The 20,211-nt window shown below is 40.2% G+C and overlaps 3 protein-coding genes across 6 annotated transcripts in view; 1 reads left to right on the forward strand and 2 right to left on the reverse strand.

Annotated features, from left to right (window-relative positions):
• Positions 1–20,211, reverse strand: part of tnks.S (tankyrase, TRF1-interacting ankyrin-related ADP-ribose polymerase S homeolog) — a 128,408-nt gene that overhangs the window by 22,549 nt on the left and 85,648 nt on the right. For all 4 annotated transcript variants that reach the window (XM_041582082.1, XM_041582077.1, XM_041582075.1 and 1 more), the window contains 3 exon segments: positions 4,837–4,958; positions 1,131–1,222; positions 437–515 (listed from right to left, as the gene is read on the reverse strand). In XM_041582082.1, coding sequence (XP_041438016.1) covers positions 437–515; positions 1,131–1,222; positions 4,837–4,958 — 293 coding nt within the window.
• Positions 5,813–10,327, reverse strand: LOC121393322. The gene is made up of 2 exons (XM_041561509.1): positions 8,708–10,327; positions 5,813–6,304 (listed from the first exon to the last, which is right to left on the reverse strand). Exons 1-2 carry the CDS (start codon positions 9,669–9,671, stop codon positions 6,297–6,299), a joined length of 972 nt encoding a protein of 323 aa, XP_041417443.1. The 5' UTR covers positions 9,672–10,327; the 3' UTR covers positions 5,813–6,296.
• On the forward strand, positions 10,383–15,647 carry LOC121393321. Its single transcript, XM_041561505.1, has 2 exons — positions 10,383–12,002; positions 14,406–15,647. Exons 1-2 carry the CDS (start codon positions 11,039–11,041, stop codon positions 14,411–14,413), a joined length of 972 nt encoding a protein of 323 aa, XP_041417439.1. The 5' UTR covers positions 10,383–11,038; the 3' UTR covers positions 14,414–15,647.

A 20,211-nucleotide genomic window follows, 5' to 3' on the forward strand; every position in this document is an offset into this window, starting at 1 on the left:
TGGGGCCGTTTTCAACAGTGTATTTTAGCTGGCAAAGAAACACCCAAGCCATGTCCTACTGATGTACATAGAAGCTGCCGGACATGCAAGTAAGAGAAGGTTCCAAAAACCCACACAGCATTTAACAACCATCTGTACATAGGGTATTACCACTCCTGCTAATATAATAAGAATAAGTAATAGCTTGTTAAACATGGGGCTTATACATGGACTTGCCATTTGTTTTACTACCTTCTCCTGTGCTTACAGTGAATCGGAAGTACCAGGAAGTTAAAAAAAAAGTTTTAACAAAAAAGCAGAAGATTCTTAATCAAATACAATAGTATATTTATTTAAAAGAGGGTTACTGCCCCTTTAAGAAGGAAAAAAAAACAAGTGTCCCTTTAAAAATTTAATACAATTGAGAATGTTTTATATACAATTAATATATGTTTACCTTTGCACCGTGCTTATGTAGGACTTCCACTACATCATTATGCGCTCTTTCAGAAGCTACATGCAATGGAGTCATAAAACTAGAAAAAAGTATATATAAAAAAAATCGTTACTAAAGAACAAACTTGAAATTAATGTTTCCTTTGGAAATAAAAAAATCTAAACTGCAGAAAAAGTTTCTAAAAATGCTAAAATTTCTCAGACCCCGGAAAAAGATGTAATTTGTTCTTATCATATTATATCATGCCCAACTAACCTAACTTTCTGGAATACTGAATAGGATCTGTAAAACTTCTCTGGAGAAACTGACAGTCACTTCATCTGCTCAATCTGTTCATCTCTTTATTCCTTTATGGCAGTGCAAAAGAATATACAACATGTGTGTCTGAAAAACACATGATATGGGCTGAATGGAACTACATGGTTACTATAAGCAGGGGTAATGCCCCACTCACGTTTAATTTGTAGCCCAGCCATAAACACACCAGCTGCTAGGTCTTTCTTGTCTGAATTTTTTTCCATACAGAGGTAACATGTTTATTCAACATGTCATTAGGATCAAAAGCTCTGTGTGCCATCAGAATTAGACAAAATCCTTAAAGAATATAAAAATCTATTTTTTCCCCATTTACACAAAAGCTTCAGCCTTGCCCTAGAATGACATTATCTAAAACATATTTTGATAAATTACATACTCCTTGTTTTTTTCGTTGACACTGGCTCCTTTTCTAAGCAGCAATTCTGTTATCTGTTTCCTCTTGGGATGCAAGGAGGCCACTGCACAATGCTGCAAAATAGGAAATCAAATGTATAAAAGTAGAGGACATAATTGTGTACATAATATATCTAATGGTACTATACTACAGGTATAGGATCCCTTATCCGGAAACCCGACATCCAGAAAGCTCCGAATTACGGAATGGCTGTCTCCCATAGACTCCGTTTTATCCAAATAATCCAAATTTTTAAAAATGATTTCCTTTTTCTCTGTAATAATAAACAGTAGCTTGTACTTGATGCAAACTAAGATATAATTAATCCTTATTGGAAGCAAAACCAGCCTATTGGGTTTATTTAATGTTTAAATGAATTTCTAGTAGACTTAAGGCACGAAGACCCAAATTACGGAAAGATCCATTATCTGGAAAACCCCAGGTCCCGAGCATTCTGGATAACAGGTCCCATACCTGTATAGCATTCCAGGATTCCCACTATATCTGTTATATATTGTACGATGCCTGCTTGCAAAGCAAACAGCACAAATCTTTCAGTTATTTATCAAAAGACTGGCTCAGATACCAGTCCTGCTGAGGAAAATGTGAGGGTGATCAATGGTAAATTATGCACCACTGAAAACAATTTCGATTTTATAACTGCAGTGCCAAGGATGAGCAATGTCCATGTCATCATTTGAGTCAGAAGCTAGAGAATAAATTGTCTGCTTGGTACACCAGGCTGAAACCTAGAACTGCTTTCAAAAATTTTCTATAGATAATACAAACCCAGACAATGAATTTAAGAATCATCTGCCTTAAAATATTTCCCCTTTAAGCTAAAGAGAAACCTTTCAAAAAAATATACTCAAGGAAAAAGAAAAGAATTTAGCATAAATTTAAAGCCCAATTGCATGTCTATGAGCATAAAATAAAATCTGGTCATGCACAGTGTGCTGAAGAAATTTCTCCAACAGGCTGTGCATGGCATATGGGAGACACTTAAATTTTGAAATTGTTCTTGATTTTGCCTCAGTTCCCAGTTCTATCATAATATCTTCTTTCAAAACATAAATTTAAAAAAATTAAAAACTGAAAATGTTTTAAATGCACAAAACAGTGGCTTGCAGATCAGTATATGCGTACCTCAATTTTACATACCCTGATTTTAAGTTTTCCCACATGACACTTTTTTTCTCAATTTTACACAAAAATGTTGTCCTGATTTTCCCAAAAATGGCTGATTGTCCTCTATGAATGCTATAATTAGTGAAATTAAAATGTTTTAAATACTAATCCGATGCATATTTTGCGATGGTTCTGTCTGTTAATAGTAGAGTCCAATTAGTTTGGACCTCATACATTAATGCCCAAATAACTTATTGCTTTAGGCTGTGCATGTGACTTCAGCGAGCCCTTGCACATTCTGTTCCTAGTGCAACATTAATGCTGCGAAGCTTAACCCTCGCCATTAATACAGGAAATATTGTACAGGTATGGGATCAGATATCCAGAAAGCTCCAAATTACGAAAAGGCCGTCTGAAATGAAATAATCTAAATTTTTAAAATTGATTTCCTTTTTCTCTGTAATAATAAAACAGTACCTTGTACTTGATCCAAACTAAGATATATTAATCCTTATTGGACGATAAACCAGCCTATTGGTTTACATGATTTTCTAGTATAGTTGGTATGAAGATACAAATTACAGAAAGATCCATTGTCCGGAAAGCCCCAGGTCCCATAACTGTATTTCAAAGCAAAACTCCTGTGCTTATATCCTTTGATTACTTTCATTGGTTTAACACGTTTCCCAGATTTTAAATTTTCCTTGGATTTTACATTTTTTTTCCTGGTCGCCTGAAAGATGATGAGATATATTTTTTTTCATGCAGTTTAGGAGCATCCAAATTACATGAGAAAAAACAAAAACCTAAGGCACTGACATAGTGGGCATTTCCTGGTCCAGAGAGAACTATCCTCTCCCGCTTGCAATGAAGCATACCTCCCAACATTTTGTAAATAAAAAGAGGGACAAAAAAGTTGCCACTTTTTGACCACAGCCCCTAATTACCATGTTCATTTAAAAAATGAAAGTTTGAACATATTTTTGTGGGTTTTTTTTTGTTATAACAGTTTTGCTAATGAAGGTGAATTGCCCTTTAAGCTGTCTAACTAAGGGACCTGTTCTCTTATATTGTTACAATTACTTGTTTTCTTATCTTGAAATTGTTACAAAAGTATCTTATCTGAAGCTGTGGCTGTTCTGGGCTCTCTGCCAAAAGCCAATTAAGTTAGAAACTTTTTTTTCTTTTTCTGGCTGTTCAGTGCAGAGAAGAATGCGGTTTGAGCTGTCAAAAGAGGGACTGTCCCTCTAAAAACGGGACAGTTGTGAGCGCCAAAAAATACAGGCCCCTTCTTTTTACTTTAAATCCCCATAAGTAAAATACATTTCATGCAGCCATCCCTGGTAATTGCCTGAAAATGCAGAAGGAGGCATTTTTGAACAATTACCCAGGATAGCTGTTGATTCCAACAAATGTTCATGAACTGAAATTGTTGTGTGCTTTATCAACAGTGGGGAAGGAGATTTTCCCCACATACTATGGAGCAACCTGTGTCAGCATTTAGGAGGTTATCAGTGAAGCTGACACAATTTGCCTGCCTTTGGAACAACTGCCTCCTCTGGGGTCTTATGATACTGTGTTCCCCTGTGCAGGAGTCAAGCCCAGATTATAAAATACCAGTAATGAAGGCACCCATAAGAAATTATCATACATGATATATGCACACAGACACTAAAATTAGAATTATTTTCAATAAATTACATTATATTTTGTAAAAATATTAACAACAATAGACAAAATTAGCACACAAAAAACACACCAAAATTAACTTTTAATAGTGTGCCACCTACAAAGAATAATTACACAATCACTGGAAACTGGAAGATTCCATAAAATGTTGACATAATACAAGGTAAAAAAAACTAATGCAGAATCCTAATTAATTTCTCCAAGCTCACAGTCTTGCGGAATGCCAAAGAAGATGATTTATATTGCATCGTAAAATTCAACACTCAAAGGATATCTGAAGCCAAGCTTTTGTCTGCCTTTCTATGACCAGCCTTGGTTACTGAATGTTCTTGTTTACCAAAGCCCTGATACAGAGGCTGCATATTGACAATATTCTCTATCTTAATAGCTTAGAAATCTGCACTGATTGTTAAAAGTAAATACTCTATGCATCTGTATTATTAAAGAACATTTATAGAAACCACAGCAGTTCATTAAATAAAGACAATGCATTATTATTATGTAACATTGTTGCAGCTGAAGGCAAAACAAACACTTTTCATCCCAAAACCCAAAAAGAATAAAAAGACGATGCAAGCATCTCATACAAATAGTCAGACCATTTCTCACATGTGAGACTAGTTCTTCATTAAAGCTTTGTTTCATACAATTTGAAATAAACGTGCATAGCATATTAGCTTAGCAATAAATAGTTATTAAACTCAAAATTTCACGGTTTATGGCACTTGAGTACTTTTGGGGCAATAATAGCACCCATCAACCATAACCAAAGCAACGATCCATGTGTACTATAATCCCATGTCTGTTATTGTGTAGCTCATATTTCACTATTACACTTCCTAGTAAGGAGAACCTTAACATCTGCACTCACCAGTGCTGTCTCGTGTGACTGCGGCTGCTTAAAATTAATGATCTCCAAAGCAAGTGTCTTCTTCACCTTCGCCAGGTCTGCCTCTCTGGCTGCCTGTAGCAAAGAATGTCCTTTGAATTCATCTGCAATTACATTTACAAGGTTGTGTTATTTGTTAAAAAAAAAAAAAGGTGAAAAACTCATCATATCTAATACATAGTTAATATAAACAGAGATCAGAAGTTCTGATATTGCACACATTAACATTATGCAGTTGAAGTTAGATTGTTCCATTTGAGTGAACTGCACATTCATGCATTTGGATTAGAACATAATGTCCAGTAGTTTGAGTAATGTTCCATAGGAAATCATTACTATATAAGCCAGTATAATACCTCTTAAAATTGAAAGCCTAAGGGTTATTAGTTGCAGACATCAACACTGGCCCAAAAATGTTATCTGTCTAGCAGAATTGACAGCTTCATATAAATTAAGAAATGATTCCAGATAACCCGGTCCCAAGCATTCCAGATTGTAGATCCCTTACCTGTCCACTTTATATATTATATGAGAATCATCAGACTAGACAAGAGAGGAATAGCAGGCACTGATGCTACCAAGTCCTAAAATAAAGGACTACTTCAAGCATGTGAGTGCAGACTACTTGAGATTAAGTATGAACAGAGCTAAGAGCATTGAACTGCACACTAGCAATGTAGTTATTAGGGGATCTTTTAGTTTCTTCCCATTCTATTCAACACAATAAGTATATAAGGAATTTGACAATCAAATCAATGTACAAAATGAAGTGTATGAGACTATTTTAAACTTTTCATGCATAAATGGTGTGTTTGCTTTGGAAATTCTACTGTTTATATAGACAAACTGCGGTAGCCATGGGGGCAGAAATTGTAAGATGAAAAAGGAGAAAAGGCACAGGACACATAGCAGATAACAGATTAGCACTGTAGTGAATAAAGCAGCAGCACTCCGGTATTTGTGAAAATTTGCAAACCTTTACTTAGATGCAATAGGCAACGTTTCGGGCTACGCAGGCCCTTTGTCAAGCCATTAATTAACAGTGTCTAAAACGTGCTTAAATACCCACCACAGGGAGGAGTCACAACATCCCACCTCCACATTACCCATAAATCACAGTGAACTTATTTCCATATCAATTAACTTTCCATGTCAGGTTGCGTTTTCCATATTCATGAATTATCGTACAGAAAGTGAATTTGCAAAAAGTGCTATATAGTAACAGGTAATAAATAAGTAGATATTTCTTCAAAACAGTGATACAATGTGTTAAAACCTTTATAAACAAACTTTGCAACATAAGTGTCATAGACAGGAAATCTTACTTTACTTTGTCTCAATATTAAATTCTTAATTGTTACTTCTCTCTGGCTCCAATGCTGAATTCAGGGAACTGAAACCCCTGAACTACTTTGAATCAGGAGCTGCCATGTCTTTAAATTTCACTGTCCTATAACACAATAAAAATAGAGATAAAAATATTATACAATCAATTTCTACACAGACACATATTAAAAACAAGCATATCAAATAAAGTGAATTTCAAGCGCTTACTTAAATAAATAACATAGGCGTATATTCTCTATTCAAACCGCCCGGCGTTAAAGTGCCCAGTGTATTAATCCAACGCATCTCTAATTTCTTAAGAATTTGTTGTCTGTCACCGCCACGTCTTAGTGGCTCCACATTATCTATAACTTGATATCGAAGTTGTGAAATAGTATGTTTCTTTTCATGAAAATGTGCGGGTATTGGTAAATGTAATAATTTACAACGTATGTTGGATTTATGTTGCTTTATCCTTTCTTTCACCTTTTGCGTCGTTTCACCCACATACGCTAGTCCACATGGGCACTTAATCAGGTAGACTACAAATCTGGACTCACAGGTATAATATTTTTTAATCTGAATATTTTTACCCGTATGGGGATGTGTAAAGGAATTCCCTTTAGTGACATTATTACAATGTGCACAAGATAAACAGGGGAATGTCCCCTTTTGGGGGGTTCCTAAAAATTGTTGTCGAAGTTTTTTTTGGGGGCCTATATCTGCTCTCACCAAGAGGTCCTTTAGATTTTTATTACGTTTGTAAGCCATTAAAGGAACAGATGAGAATTCCTTGACATGTGAAACCCCTGTTTTAAGGATCTGCCAATGTTTTCTCAAAATGTTCTTAACTTGATCACTTGCCACTGAATATTGACTTACAAAGGCCAGTCTACTTTCTTTTTCCGTATTATCTCTTTTGTTAGGGGTCCTTAGCTGTACAGATGGTATATCTTTTATAGTTGTTAAATCTTCCAATAACTTACATTGAGAATAACCCCTCTCTATAAAGCGGTCTGACATTTCTCTTAAACGGATTTCACACTGTTGTTCATTGGAAACGATCCTTTTAACCCTCTTAAACTGTGTCATCGGTAAAGACTTCAGTAACGACCGCGGATGAAAACTAGTATTATATAACAAATTGTTCCTATCCGTCTCTTTTTTATATAGATCCGTTTCCAACTGTGCGCAGTTTTTTTGTATCATCACATCCAGAAAATTCAATTTCTCCATATCATGACATAATGTGAATTTCAAGGTAGGTACCACAGAGTTCAGGATATGGTGAAATTCAATAAGTGTACTGACCGGCCCATCCCAAAACATTATAATATCATCGATGTACCGATGATATAAAGAACAATATTGTTTGAATAATGTATCAGTATAAACATAGTTTTCTTCAAAATCTGCCATATAAAGGTTAGCATATGTGGGGGCCACATTACTCCCCATGGCTGTCCCTTGTAATTGTTTGTAAAAATTGTCACCAAACAAAAAGTAGCTGTCTTTAAGTACAATTTGCAATAGCTCCAGGAGAAAAGATTTTTCTTTATCTGTGTAGTCAGAAGATTTTTTTAACCAATTGTCTACTGCAGTCAAACCTGCTGTGTGTGTTATAGACGTGTATAAACTACTTACGTCTAGGCTCACTAACACTGTCTGAGCCTTAACTTTACAATTATCCAAGATATCTAATAATTGGTTAGTGTCTTTAAGAAAAGACTTTGTATTACGAACAATAGGTTGTAGTAATCTATCCAAATAAATGGACAACGGTGAAAACACTGAATCAGTATTGGCCACTATGGGTCGCCCTGGTGGATGTTGTAAGTTCTTGTGAATTTTTGGGATGGTATAAAATACAGGCGTGATGGGGTTAATTTTATACAGGTATTTTCTAAGATTTTCATCTATCACTTTATCCACAAACGCCATTTCAACTACCTCCTTAATCCTTTCCTGTATGCCACTTAAAGGATCTCTAGATAGTAAACAGTACACTGTCGCATCCGCCAATTGATTATTGATCTCAGTAACGTAGTATTCCTTATCAAGTATTACCAGCGATCCCCCTTTGTCTGCAGGTTTGAATATCACATCATTATATTTCAATAACTCCGTTAAACCTTGTCTCTCACCAGCCGTTAAATTACTCCTCATGCTGAGCATTGAATTAGACTTCAGCTTGGATTTAAGTTTTTGTACATCACATTTAACCAATTTAATGTATGTCTCCACAATTGGATCTGTATTAGCAGGGATGAAATTGCTCTTATTGCGTAATCCTGCTTTCCTTAGATCCAATCTAGAGTCACCAATGTCAGCATGAGATAGTGTTTCAAACTCCAAAGTATTAACCTGTGAAAAAAAGGACTTCAACCTCAAATTACGAAAAAATCTCTCCAAATCTATGTCTAACTGAAATGTATCACAGCTTTTTAACGGACAAAAAGAAAGACCTTTACTTAGTAACTCTATTTCCCCCAAAGAAAAGTCATGTTTTGAAATGTTGATTACCAACGTTTTTTGTGAGTCCGTGCCTTCCGATACGGTTGCTCCCTCCGTTCCTGGTATCCTCCGATGTCTCCTGCCGCCCCTCCTTTTTTTCTTGTGGATTGTCCTGTGCTGTACCCTAAAAAAGAAGAGGACGACGATGCGTCTGAAGTAGATCCGCCATAGCCACCGATCGGCAGAGGAACACGTGTGTCATCATCTCTCTCATTCCTTCGGTAGCCTCGCCAGGGCGTCTGTTCTTCTCTCCTATCCATAGGATACGCTGTCCACTGCTCCACTCTATCTGGCGAATGCGTCTGCCGATAACCCCTCCTATCAGGTGAGTATGCACGCTGTTCTCTTCTTTCTGATGGGCGCGTGGGCCTATACTCACGGGGAAAAAATGGACGCCTTGGCGTCTCAGACATGCCGGAACCTCTCTGCCATTTGGACACCCGACCTGCAGTGTAATCCGCTTCATCCCTCAGAAACTTATGTCGTTTCCGTTCCTCGATTGCCGCTCGATGCTTAGAAAGGTGATCTTGAATATCGGACAAACAGTCACGCTGGTCTGCACTCGGAACCAGTTTCTTTAGTTCACCCTCAGCAATCTGTAAACGCTGTTTAGTATTAGCGATTTCCTTCTGCAAAAATTCAATGTTTAGGAGGATAATATCGAATGAGCATTTGTTCACAATTTGTTCATATTTCTGTGTGAATTCCTCATTGTCATTGAATATAGTGGGACGTAAATTAACTCTCAAACCCCTGGGAATGCGCCCAGCCCGATAATACTCAGTCAATGTGATAGCATGTAAGTCCAGGCCAATTAACTTTCGGCTTTCTTTTTCATATTCCTTAATCACATCTGAGTTAGGTAAAGAGAGTAAAAATGTATTGCTACCTGTATTGGATCCAATTATCCGGGCAGCCTGTTCCTCATTGTATGTAAAAGTAAGCGCTTGATGTTCCAATTGTGTTTGTTGAGTCATCTTTGAAAAACCACTTGAGCACCACCAGCAGTATAGAATCCAGTAAATGTAGATAAGGTGTGCTTCAAAAGCGGATTAAGCTCTTTGTAGCCCCGGGTGCACGCCGTACCCCCTGCCAGGGCAACGCATACATGTAGTGAATAAAGCAGCAGCACTCCGGTATTTGTGAAAATTTGCAAACCTTTACTTAGATGCAATAGGCAACGTTTCGGGCTACGCAGGCCCTTTGTCAAGCCATTAATTAACAGTGTCTAAAACGTGCTTAAATACCCACCACAGGGAGGAGTCACAACATCCCACCTCCACATTACCCATAAATCACAGTGAACTTATTTCCATATCAATTAACTTTCCATGTCAGGTTGCGTTTTCCATATTCATGAATTATCGTACAGAAAGTGAATTTGCAAAAAGTGCTATATAGTAACAGGTAATAAATAAGTAGATATTTCTTCAAAACAGTGATACAATGTGTTAAAACCTTTATAAACAAACTTTGCAACATAAGTGTCATAGACAGGAAATCTTACTTTACTTTGTCTCAATATTAAATTCTTAATTGTTACTTCTCTCTGGCTCCAATGCTGAATTCAGGGAACTGAAACCCCTGAACTACTTTGAATCAGGAGCTGCCATGTCTTTAAATTTCACTGTCCTATAACACAATAAAAATAGAGATAAATAGAGATATTCTATTTTTATTGTGTTATAGGACAGTGAAATTTAAAGACATGGCAGCTCCTGATTCAAAGTAGTTCAGGGGTTTCAGTTCCCTGAATTCAGCATTGGAGCCAGAGAGAAGTAACAATTAAGAATTTAATATTGAGACAAAGTAAAGTAAGATTTCCTGTCTATGACACTTATGTTGCAAAGTTTGTTTATAAAGGTTTTAACACATTGTATCACTGTTTTGAAGAAATATCTACTTATTTATTACCTGTTACTATATAGCACTTTTTGCAAATTCACTTTCTGTACGATAATTCATGAATATGGAAAACGCAACCTGACATGGAAAGTTAATTGATATGGAAATAAGTTCACTGTGATTTATGGGTAATGTGGAGGTGGGATGTTGTGACTCCTCCCTGTGGTGGGTATTTAAGCACGTTTTAGACACTGTTAATTAATGGCTTGACAAAGGGCCTGCGTAGCCCGAAACGTTGCCTATTGCATCTAAGTAAAGGTTTGCAAATTTTCACAAATACCGGAGTGCTGCTGCTTTATTCACTACATGTATGCGTTGCCCTGGCAGGGGGTACGGCGTGCACCCGGGGCTACAAAGAGCTTAATCCGCTTTTGAAGCACACCTTATCTACATTTACTGGATTCTATACTGCTGGTGGTGCTCAAGTGGTTTTTCAAAGATGACTCAACAAACACAATTGGAACATCAAGCGCTTACTTTTACATACAATGAGGAACAGGCTGCCCGGATAATTGGATCCAATACAGGTAGCAATACATTTTTACTCTCTTTACCTAACTCAGATGTGATTAAGGAATATGAAAAAGAAAGCCGAAAGTTAATTGGCCTGGACTTACATGCTATCACATTGACTGAGTATTATCGGGCTGGGCGCATTCCCAGGGGTTTGAGAGTTAATTTACGTCCCACTATATTCAATGACAATGAGGAATTCACACAGAAATATGAACAAATTGTGAACAAATGCTCATTCGATATTATCCTCCTAAACATTGAATTTTTGCAGAAGGAAATCGCTAATACTAAACAGCGTTTACAGATTGCTGAGGGTGAACTAAAGAAACTGGTTCCGAGTGCAGACCAGCGTGACTGTTTGTCCGATATTCAAGATCACCTTTCTAAGCATCGAGCGGCAATCGAGGAACGGAAACGACATAAGTTTCTGAGGGATGAAGCGGATTACACTGCAGGTCGGGTGTACAAATGGCAGAGAGGTTCCGGCATGTCTGAGACGCCAAGGCGTCCATTTTTTCCCCGTGAGTATAGGCCCACGCGCCCATCAGAAAGAAGAGAACAGCGTGCATACTCACCTGATAGGAGGGGTTATCGGCAGACGCGTTCGCCAGATAGAGTGGAGCAGTGGACAGCGTATCCTATGGATAGGAGAGAAGAACAGACGCCCTGGCGAGGCTACCGAAGGAATGAGAGAGATGATGACACACGTGTTCCTCTGCCGATCGGTGGCTATGGCGGATCTACTTCAGACGCATCGTCGTCCTCTTCTTTTTTAGGGTACAGCACAGGACAATCCACAAGAAAAAAAGGAGGGGCGGCAGGAGACATCGGAGGATACCAGGAACGGAGGGAGCAACCGTATCGGAAGGCACGGACTCACAAAAAACGTTGGTAATCAACATTTCAAAACATGACTTTTCTTTGGGGGAAATAGAGTTACTTAGTAAAGGTCTTTCTTTTTGTCCGTTAAAAAGCTGTGATACATTTCAGTTAGACATAGATTTGGAGAGATTTTTTCGTAATTTGAGGTTGAAGTCCTTTTTTTCACAGGTTAATACTTTGGAGTTTGAAACACTATCTCATGCTGACATTGGTGACTCTAGATTGGATCTAAGGAAAGCAGGATTACGCAATAAGAGCAATTTCATCCCTGCTAATACAGATCCAATTGTGGAGACATACATTAAATTGGTTAAATGTGATGTACAAAAACTTAAATCCAAGCTGAAGTCTAATTCAATGCTCAGCATGAGGAGTAATTTAACGGCTGGTGAGAGACAAGGTTTAACGGAGTTATTGAAATATAATGATGTGATATTCAAACCTGCAGACAAAGGGGGATCGCTGGTAATACTTGATAAGGAATACTACGTTACTGAGATCAATAATCAATTGGCGGATGCGACAGTGTACTGTTTACTATCTAGTGATCCTTTAAGTGGCATACAGGAAAGGATTAAGGAGGTAGTTGAAATGGCGTTTGTGGATAAAGTGATAGATGAAAATCTTAGAAAATACCTGTATAAAATTAACCCCATCACGCCTGTATTTTATACCATCCCAAAAATTCACAAGAACTTACAACATCCACCAGGGCGACCCATAGTGGCCAATACTGATTCAGTGTTTTCACCGTTGTCCATTTATTTGGATAGATTACTACAACCTATTGTTCGTAATACAAAGTCTTTTCTTAAAGACACTAACCAATTATTAGATATCTTGGATAATTGTAAAGTTAAGGCTCAGACAGTGTTAGTGAGCCTAGACGTAAGTAGTTTATACACGTCTATAACACACACAGCAGGTTTGACTGCAGTAGACAATTGGTTAAAAAAATCTTCTGACTACACAGATAAAGAAAAATCTTTTCTCCTGGAGCTATTGCAAATTGTACTTAAAGACAGCTACTTTTTGTTTGGTGACAATTTTTACAAACAATTACAAGGGACAGCCATGGGGAGTAATGTGGCCCCCACATATGCTAACCTTTATATGGCAGATTTTGAAGAAAACTATGTTTATACTGATACATTATTCAAACAATATTGTTCTTTATATCATCGGTACATCGATGATATTATAATGTTTTGGGATGGGCCGGTCAGTACACTTATTGAATTTCACCATATCCTGAACTCTGTGGTACCTACCTTGAAATTCACATTATGTCATGATATGGAGAAATTGAATTTTCTGGATGTGATGATACAAAAAAACTGCGCACAGTTGGAAACGGATCTATATAAAAAAGAGACGGATAGGAACAATTTGTTATATAATACTAGTTTTCATCCGCGGTCGTTACTGAAGTCTTTACCGATGACACAGTTTAAGAGGGTTAAAAGGATCGTTTCCAATGAACAACAGTGTGAAATCCGTTTAAGAGAAATGTCAGACCGCTTTATAGAGAGGGGTTATTCTCAATGTAAGTTATTGGAAGATTTAACAACTATAAAAGATATACCATCTGTACAGCTAAGGACCCCTAACAAAAGAGATAATACGGAAAAAGAAAGTAGACTGGCCTTTGTAAGTCAATATTCAGTGGCAAGTGATCAAGTTAAGAACATTTTGAGAAAACATTGGCAGATCCTTAAAACAGGGGTTTCACATGTCAAGGAATTCTCATCTGTTCCTTTAATGGCTTACAAACGTAATAAAAATCTAAAGGACCTCTTGGTGAGAGCAGATATAGGCCCCCAAAAAAAACTTCGACAACAATTTTTAGGAACCCCCCAAAAGGGGACATTCCCCTGTTTATCTTGTGCACATTGTAATAATGTCACTAAAGGGAATTCCTTTACACATCCCCATACGGGTAAAAATATTCCGATTAAAAAATATTATACCTGTGAGTCCAGATTTGTAGTCTACCTGATTAAGTGCCCATGTGGACTAGCGTATGTGGGTGAAACGACACAAAAGGTGAAAGAAAGGATAAAGCAACATAAATCCAACATACGTTGTAAATTATTACATTTACCAATACCCGCACATTTTCATGAAAAGAAACATACTATTTCACAACTTCGATATCAAGTTATAGATAATGTGGAGCCACTAAGACGTGGCGGTGACAGACAACAAATTCTTAAGAAATTAGAGATGCGTTGGATTAATACACTGGGCACTTTAACGCCGGGCGGTTTGAATAGAGAATATACGCCTATGTTATTTATTTAAGTAAGCGCTTGAAATTCACTTTATTTGATATGCTTGTTTTTAATATGTGTCTGTGTAGAAATTGATTGTATAATATTTTTATCTCTATTTTTATTGTGTTATAGGACAGTGAAATTTAAAGACATGGCAGCTCCTGATTCAAAGTAGTTCAGGGGTTTCAGTTCCCTGAATTCAGCATTGGAGCCAGAGAGAAGTAACAATTAAGAATTTAATATTGAGACAAAGTAAAGTAAGATTTCCTGTCTATGACACTTATGTTGCAAAGTTTGTTTATAAAGGTTTTAACACATTGTATCACTGTTTTGAAGAAATATCTACTTATTTATTACCTGTTACTATATAGCACTTTTTGCAAATTCACTTTCTGTACGATAAGGAGATTTTCTTACCTGAAAAATCTTTTTCTAGTAGGCCCGTACTGTCAGTGCAGGACGACTGGGGTTAACTTGCTCCTCTCTGGAGGCAGGACAAACTCTTGCTTCTTGAGACTCCTCCTTCCTGTTATCTCCACCTCCTCTCCAGTTTATTATAAAGCCTGTCGGTGGAGATGGTTAACCTAACTGACCTAACTATATACAGACGAGCAGCAAAAACAAAAACCGGCACTCCACCAATGGGCGGGATGCTGCACTGACAGTACGGGCCTACTAGAAAAAGATTTTTCAGGTAAGAAAATCTCCTTTTCTAAGTCGGCCCTACCTGTCAGTGCAGGACGACTGGGGATGTCCCAGAGCCGTCCTAAAAAGAGGGTGGGCAAAAAACTAACTTAACTGAACAAACTGTAGTGTACGGATCAGACTATGCAGGAACTAAGTAGATGCTACTGCTGCTTGTAGCACCTTCCTGCCAAAAACCCCTTCTGAAGAGGCGAGAACATCCAATTTATAAAATTTGGAAAATGTGTGTAGAGAACTCCAGGTGGCTGCCTTACATAACATATCTGGAGAAGCTGAATTTTGAAGTGCCCAGGAAGCACTGATCTTCCTGGTAGAATGGGCCTTAAGATTAGAGGGAATGCCCTGACCAACTCTAGTATATGATTCTGAAATAGTGGAGACTATCCATCTAGCTAGAGTAGCTCTAGAAGCAGGCTGACCCATCTTAGTGGAGCCAAAAAGAACCAATAAAGCATCTGCCTTCCTGAATAGTGAAGATCTCTTGAGATAAAACTTCAAAGCTCTGACTGGATCAAGTTTATGAAGTTGTCTTTCAGCAGGACTGGACGGCTTCGGGCAAAACGATGGAAGGACAATTTCTTGGTTAATGTGGAATGCAGATGTTACTTTCGGAAGGTAAGATGGCACCGTGCGTAGCACCGCTTTATCCTGATGAAAAATTAACCAAGGTTGTTTGTAGGACAAGGCCGTGAGATCAGAGACCCTGCGCCCTGAGCAGATTGCAAGTAAAAATGCTACTTTCCAAGAAACATATTTGATGTCCACCGTATCCATAGGTTCAAACGGGGCCTGCTGAAGAGCTCCCAAGACAAGATTCAAGTCCCAAGGCGGAACTGGGTTCCTATGTGGAGGATAAAGGTGCAAAAGTGCTTGAAAATATTGCCTGAACTCCGGCAAGATTGCCCATTGAGTCTGGTAAAGGGAGGAAAGGGCCGACAGCTGAACCTTCAATGCTGAGACACTAAGACCTTTATCCAGCCCATGTTGCAAAAATTCCAATATTTGTGGTGATCGACAGACCTTCCAGTCTAAGTGATGGGACTCTGACCAACCAAGGAACCTCTGCCAAACCCGATAGTAAGATCTTGCCGTAGAAGCTTTGCGGGCGGCTAACAGCGTAGTTGTGACCGCTGGAGAGAATCCCCTGTTCCGCCACAGCTGGGATTCAATAGCCATGCAGTCAATTTTAGTTGATGAATGTTGTTCGCCACTGCCGGTCCCTGAGATAGAAGGTTGGGAATCTGAGGGAGGATCCATGGTTCTGCTTGCGACAACTGAATGAGATCCGCGAACCACGTGCGTCGAGGCCACCATGGTGCTATCAGAATTGTGGAGACGTTTTCCATTCTTATCTTTTGAATGACCTTGGGAATGAGTGGAATGGGAGGGAACACGTATGCGAGGTGGCAGTCCCACGGACTCACTAACGCGTCCACTCTTTCCGCCTTGTAGTCGCGGATTCTTGCATAGAATCGTGGAAGTTGCGTGTTGAATCTGGAAGCCATCATGTCTACAGATGGGGTCCCCCACCTGTTTGATATTGCTTGAAATATCTCCGGATTCAATTGCCATTCCCCGGGGTCCAGGGTGTGCCGGCTGAGGTAATCGGCCTGCCAGTTTTGCACCCCTGGTATGAAGATAGCCGTGATGAGGACATCGTTCTGTTCCGCCCATGCCATGATTTGTGTCACCTCCCGCAGCGCAGTTGCACTTCTGGTGCCCCCTTGGCGGTTGAGATATGCCACTGTGGTTCCGTTGTCCGATTGTATACGAACGTGCTTGGTGGCTAGATACTGCTGCCAATGTTGTAGGGCATTGAAGACTGCTCTGAGTTCCAGATTGTTGATGTGCAATCTGGTCTCTTGAGATGACCATTTCCCTTGGCAGACTCTTGGGGGCCACGATGCCCCCCAGCCTGCTAGACTTGCGTCCGTGGTGATCACTTCCTGAACTGGTCTGTCCCAGATTCGACCTCGCCGTAGGCGGGGCAATGATGTCCACCATAGCAGACTGGTCTTGGTCTGAGTTGAAAGGGTGAATGGTTGTGAGAGGTCTTGATGATTCTTGTTCCAGTGGCGTAGAAAGAAACACTGTAACGGGCGGAGATGAAACTTTGCGTATGGTAGAGCCTCTATGCTTGCTGCCATGAGGCCTAGTAACCGGAGAATGTCTTGCGCCGTTGTGCATTCGTCTCTGATCAGTTGTAGTGCTGTGGCTCTGAGGGTTAAGGCCTTGGAGTCCGGAAGAGAGACTTTGCATAGCGTGGTGTCTATGGCCATGCCCAAGAACTCTATGTTTCGAGATGGAACAAGTCGACTTTTTCGATGATTGACGAGCCAACCATGAAGTTGCAGAGTCTGTAAACAAGTCCGAGTATGTTGTTCGGCTGTTGCTTTTGAACCTGCTGATATGAGGTCGTCGTCGAGATAAGCTGTCACATGAACACCCTGAGTTCTCAAGGTGGCCAGGAGTGCATTGAGGACTTTCGTAAAAATACGAGGAGCCGAGGATAGGCCAAATGGTAGTGCCTGAAATTGAAAGTGTGCGTGGGCAATGGCGAACCCTAGAAAGCACTGGTGATCTTCGTGAATTGGGATGTGAAGGTACGCGTCTTTGATGTCGATTTTCGACATCCATGCGGCTGGTCGTAGGCTTTTGATGATGGAAGGCAAGGATTCCATCTTGAATCTTTCGTACCTCACGAATCGGTTGAGGGGGCGAAGGTTTAGGACTGGTCGGTAACCTCCGTCTTTTTTGGGAACGAGAAAAAGGTTCGAATAGAACCCGGTAAAGCGCTGCCGTTCTGCCACTTGAGCGATGACTTTGCTTTCGATAAGTTCTGCAAGAATGTTGTGTAGAGCTTTGTTTTTTTCGCTGTGCAGTGGAATGGAGGAAGGAACAAATCTGGCCATTGGCCGCCTTGTCAAAAATGGTATCCTGTAACCGTTGGTGATAATACCGAGGACCCAGGGGTCTGTGATAGAGTGTTGCCAAACGTGTGCAAAGTTTTGTAACCTTCCTCCGACCTGCGGAATAGCTGGTGTTAGTGAAACGTAGTCAGGAATCCTGACCTTTTGCAGAGATAGGTTTCTTGGTAAATTTTTGCTGGTTATGCCAAGAGGATTGCCAGGTAGATCTGTAGCGTCTATTGGGTTGCCCTTGATGCTGTTGTCTAGGTGGCCTAGACTGTTTTATGGTGCTGGGGGACCATGATTTATGGTGATAATTTCGCCTATGGAATTCCCGTCTTGGGCGTTTGGCCTGGGGAAGAAAGGAACCTTTACCTCCTGTGACCTCCGAAATAATTTGCTTCAGCTCCGGGCCAACAATTGTGAACCGGAAAATTTTAAGGAGGTGAGTCTGTTCTTTGACGCTACGTCACCCGCCCAATGGCGGAGCCAAAGAGCTCTACGGGCTGCCACTGATGCTGCCGATGCTCTGGCCGCTAGCTTCGTTATGTCTAGAGTAGCATCCCCTAAGAAAGTCAAGGCTGACTTGATTCGCTCCACAGCTTGTACAAATTGTTGCGGGTCAGTAGGTGGAGACTGGCTTAGTTCTTGGCACCAATATTTTGCTGTTTTAGCAACTGTGGCTGCGGCTGCTGCCGGCCTTAATATGGCTGCAGAGCTTTGAAAATCCTTCTTTAGAACATAGTCCATCTTTTTATCCATTGGGTCCCGTAGGGAACCGGCATCCTCAGCTGGTAGCATGGTGTGCCGAGAGAGCCTAACAATGGGTGGATCAACTTTTGGAATCTTATCCCATATTTTAAATTCTTCCTGAACAGGATAAGTGTTGAAAAACTTTGGAGGTATATTACCCTTCTTATCTGGTTGCGCCCATTCGGCGTCAATCAGTTTAGTAGTAGATTTACAGACAGGAAAAGATCGAGGTCGTTTGGATGAATTGCCTAACACCCGATCTGCTTTTGAAAGGGAAATCTGTTCCTCTTTAATCTCTAGCGTTGAAAAAATGTATTTGAGGAGATCTTTAACTTCTTCCGGTTGTTTGGAAGTCTCCTCTGAGGATGTAGATTGCGAGTCAGATAAGGCTCCCTCTTCGGAAGAGGAATATGAATCAGATTCTTTAGGGGAAAAGTTAGATGCGGATGCAAGGTCCTCTTCTGAAGAAGGAGAAGGGGAACGTTTCCTCTTTTTCTTCCCTCCCAACGTAGGGGTAGGGTCTGGCTGTTTGATAACTGCCTGGTCCAGAGTAGACCGAATGGTGGACTGAAACCATGACAGAAATTGTGAGAAATCAGGGGATGCTTGACTCTGTGCTGGAGCCTGTACTGAACCTGAAGGCTGAACAGGAGATACAGATAATGGAGTCTGACCCTGTGTCTGTGAGTCCTGAGTGGCATGTATTAGTGCTGTCGTTATGCCACAATGACTAGGTGGTGCACCTGTAGTTTGCAATGCAGATTGCGCTGGAGAAGGGGATCGTGAGCGTTCCTTACGCTTCCCAGAAGCTTTGGGGGCCTTTTTAATTTTTGCCTTTAGCTTGCGGTGCCTATCTGGCAAATCAATCTCTTCTATTAAGGAAACTAAATCCTCGTCCGCAGAGGCCATAGTGCAGACCGTGGTATAATGAGGCGATAGTGCCGTGAGTTGCTTACCGGTTGCAGGTGTATTTGAAACCGGATAGTGTGGAGTATGCTGGTATGCGTCTTACTGCTCCGTGAAACAGACCAATATGGCCGCCGGACAGTGCGCGGCAAGAATTGTGGCCGCCCACATCAAAGGGCGCGAAACAGAGGCAGACCGCAATGGAGCGCAAGTGGAACGCAAGTGCGCGGCGATGGAACGCATACGTTCTAAAGGCCCGTCACTGCTACCGCTGTAAGCGGTTTGTGCGTCCACTTTACCTCTGCTTGCCGTAAGACTGGTAGGCTCAACCCGGATAATAAGGGAGCACTTATGCGGTTTAACCAGGGATGCTAGGCCCTCGAAGGAACAACCGCCTAGTGATGGGAGCGCTCTGAGCGGGCTCAACCAGGCCTTAAAATGTGACAGGGGGAGCACGCAGTGAAGGGCTCAACCAGTCTGAATGTCACGTATGGAGAAATGCTGTCCATTCCCAAGTCGTAGCAGGGCTCCATCTGAGAGATATAATGATATATAAGTCAGAGAGCACACATACTGGTTATATACATAATATGCAGGAGAAGGAGAAATTTGCTGCCTCCAAGGCAGGACAAACTAAAAACTGGAGAGGAGGTGGAGATAACAGG

Source organism: Xenopus laevis, chromosome 1L (genome assembly GCF_017654675.1).
Source record: "Xenopus laevis strain J_2021 chromosome 1L, Xenopus_laevis_v10.1, whole genome shotgun sequence".
NCBI lineage: Eukaryota > Metazoa > Chordata > Amphibia > Anura > Pipidae > Xenopus > Xenopus laevis.

Coding starts and splice junctions, on each gene's coding strand:
- LOC121393322 (XM_041561509.1), bottom strand. CDS start 9,671: ATGACTCAACAAACACAATTGGAACATCAAGCGCTTACTTTTACATAC.
- LOC121393321 (XM_041561505.1), top strand. CDS start 11,039: ATGACTCAACAAACACAATTGGAACATCAAGCGCTTACTTTTACATAC.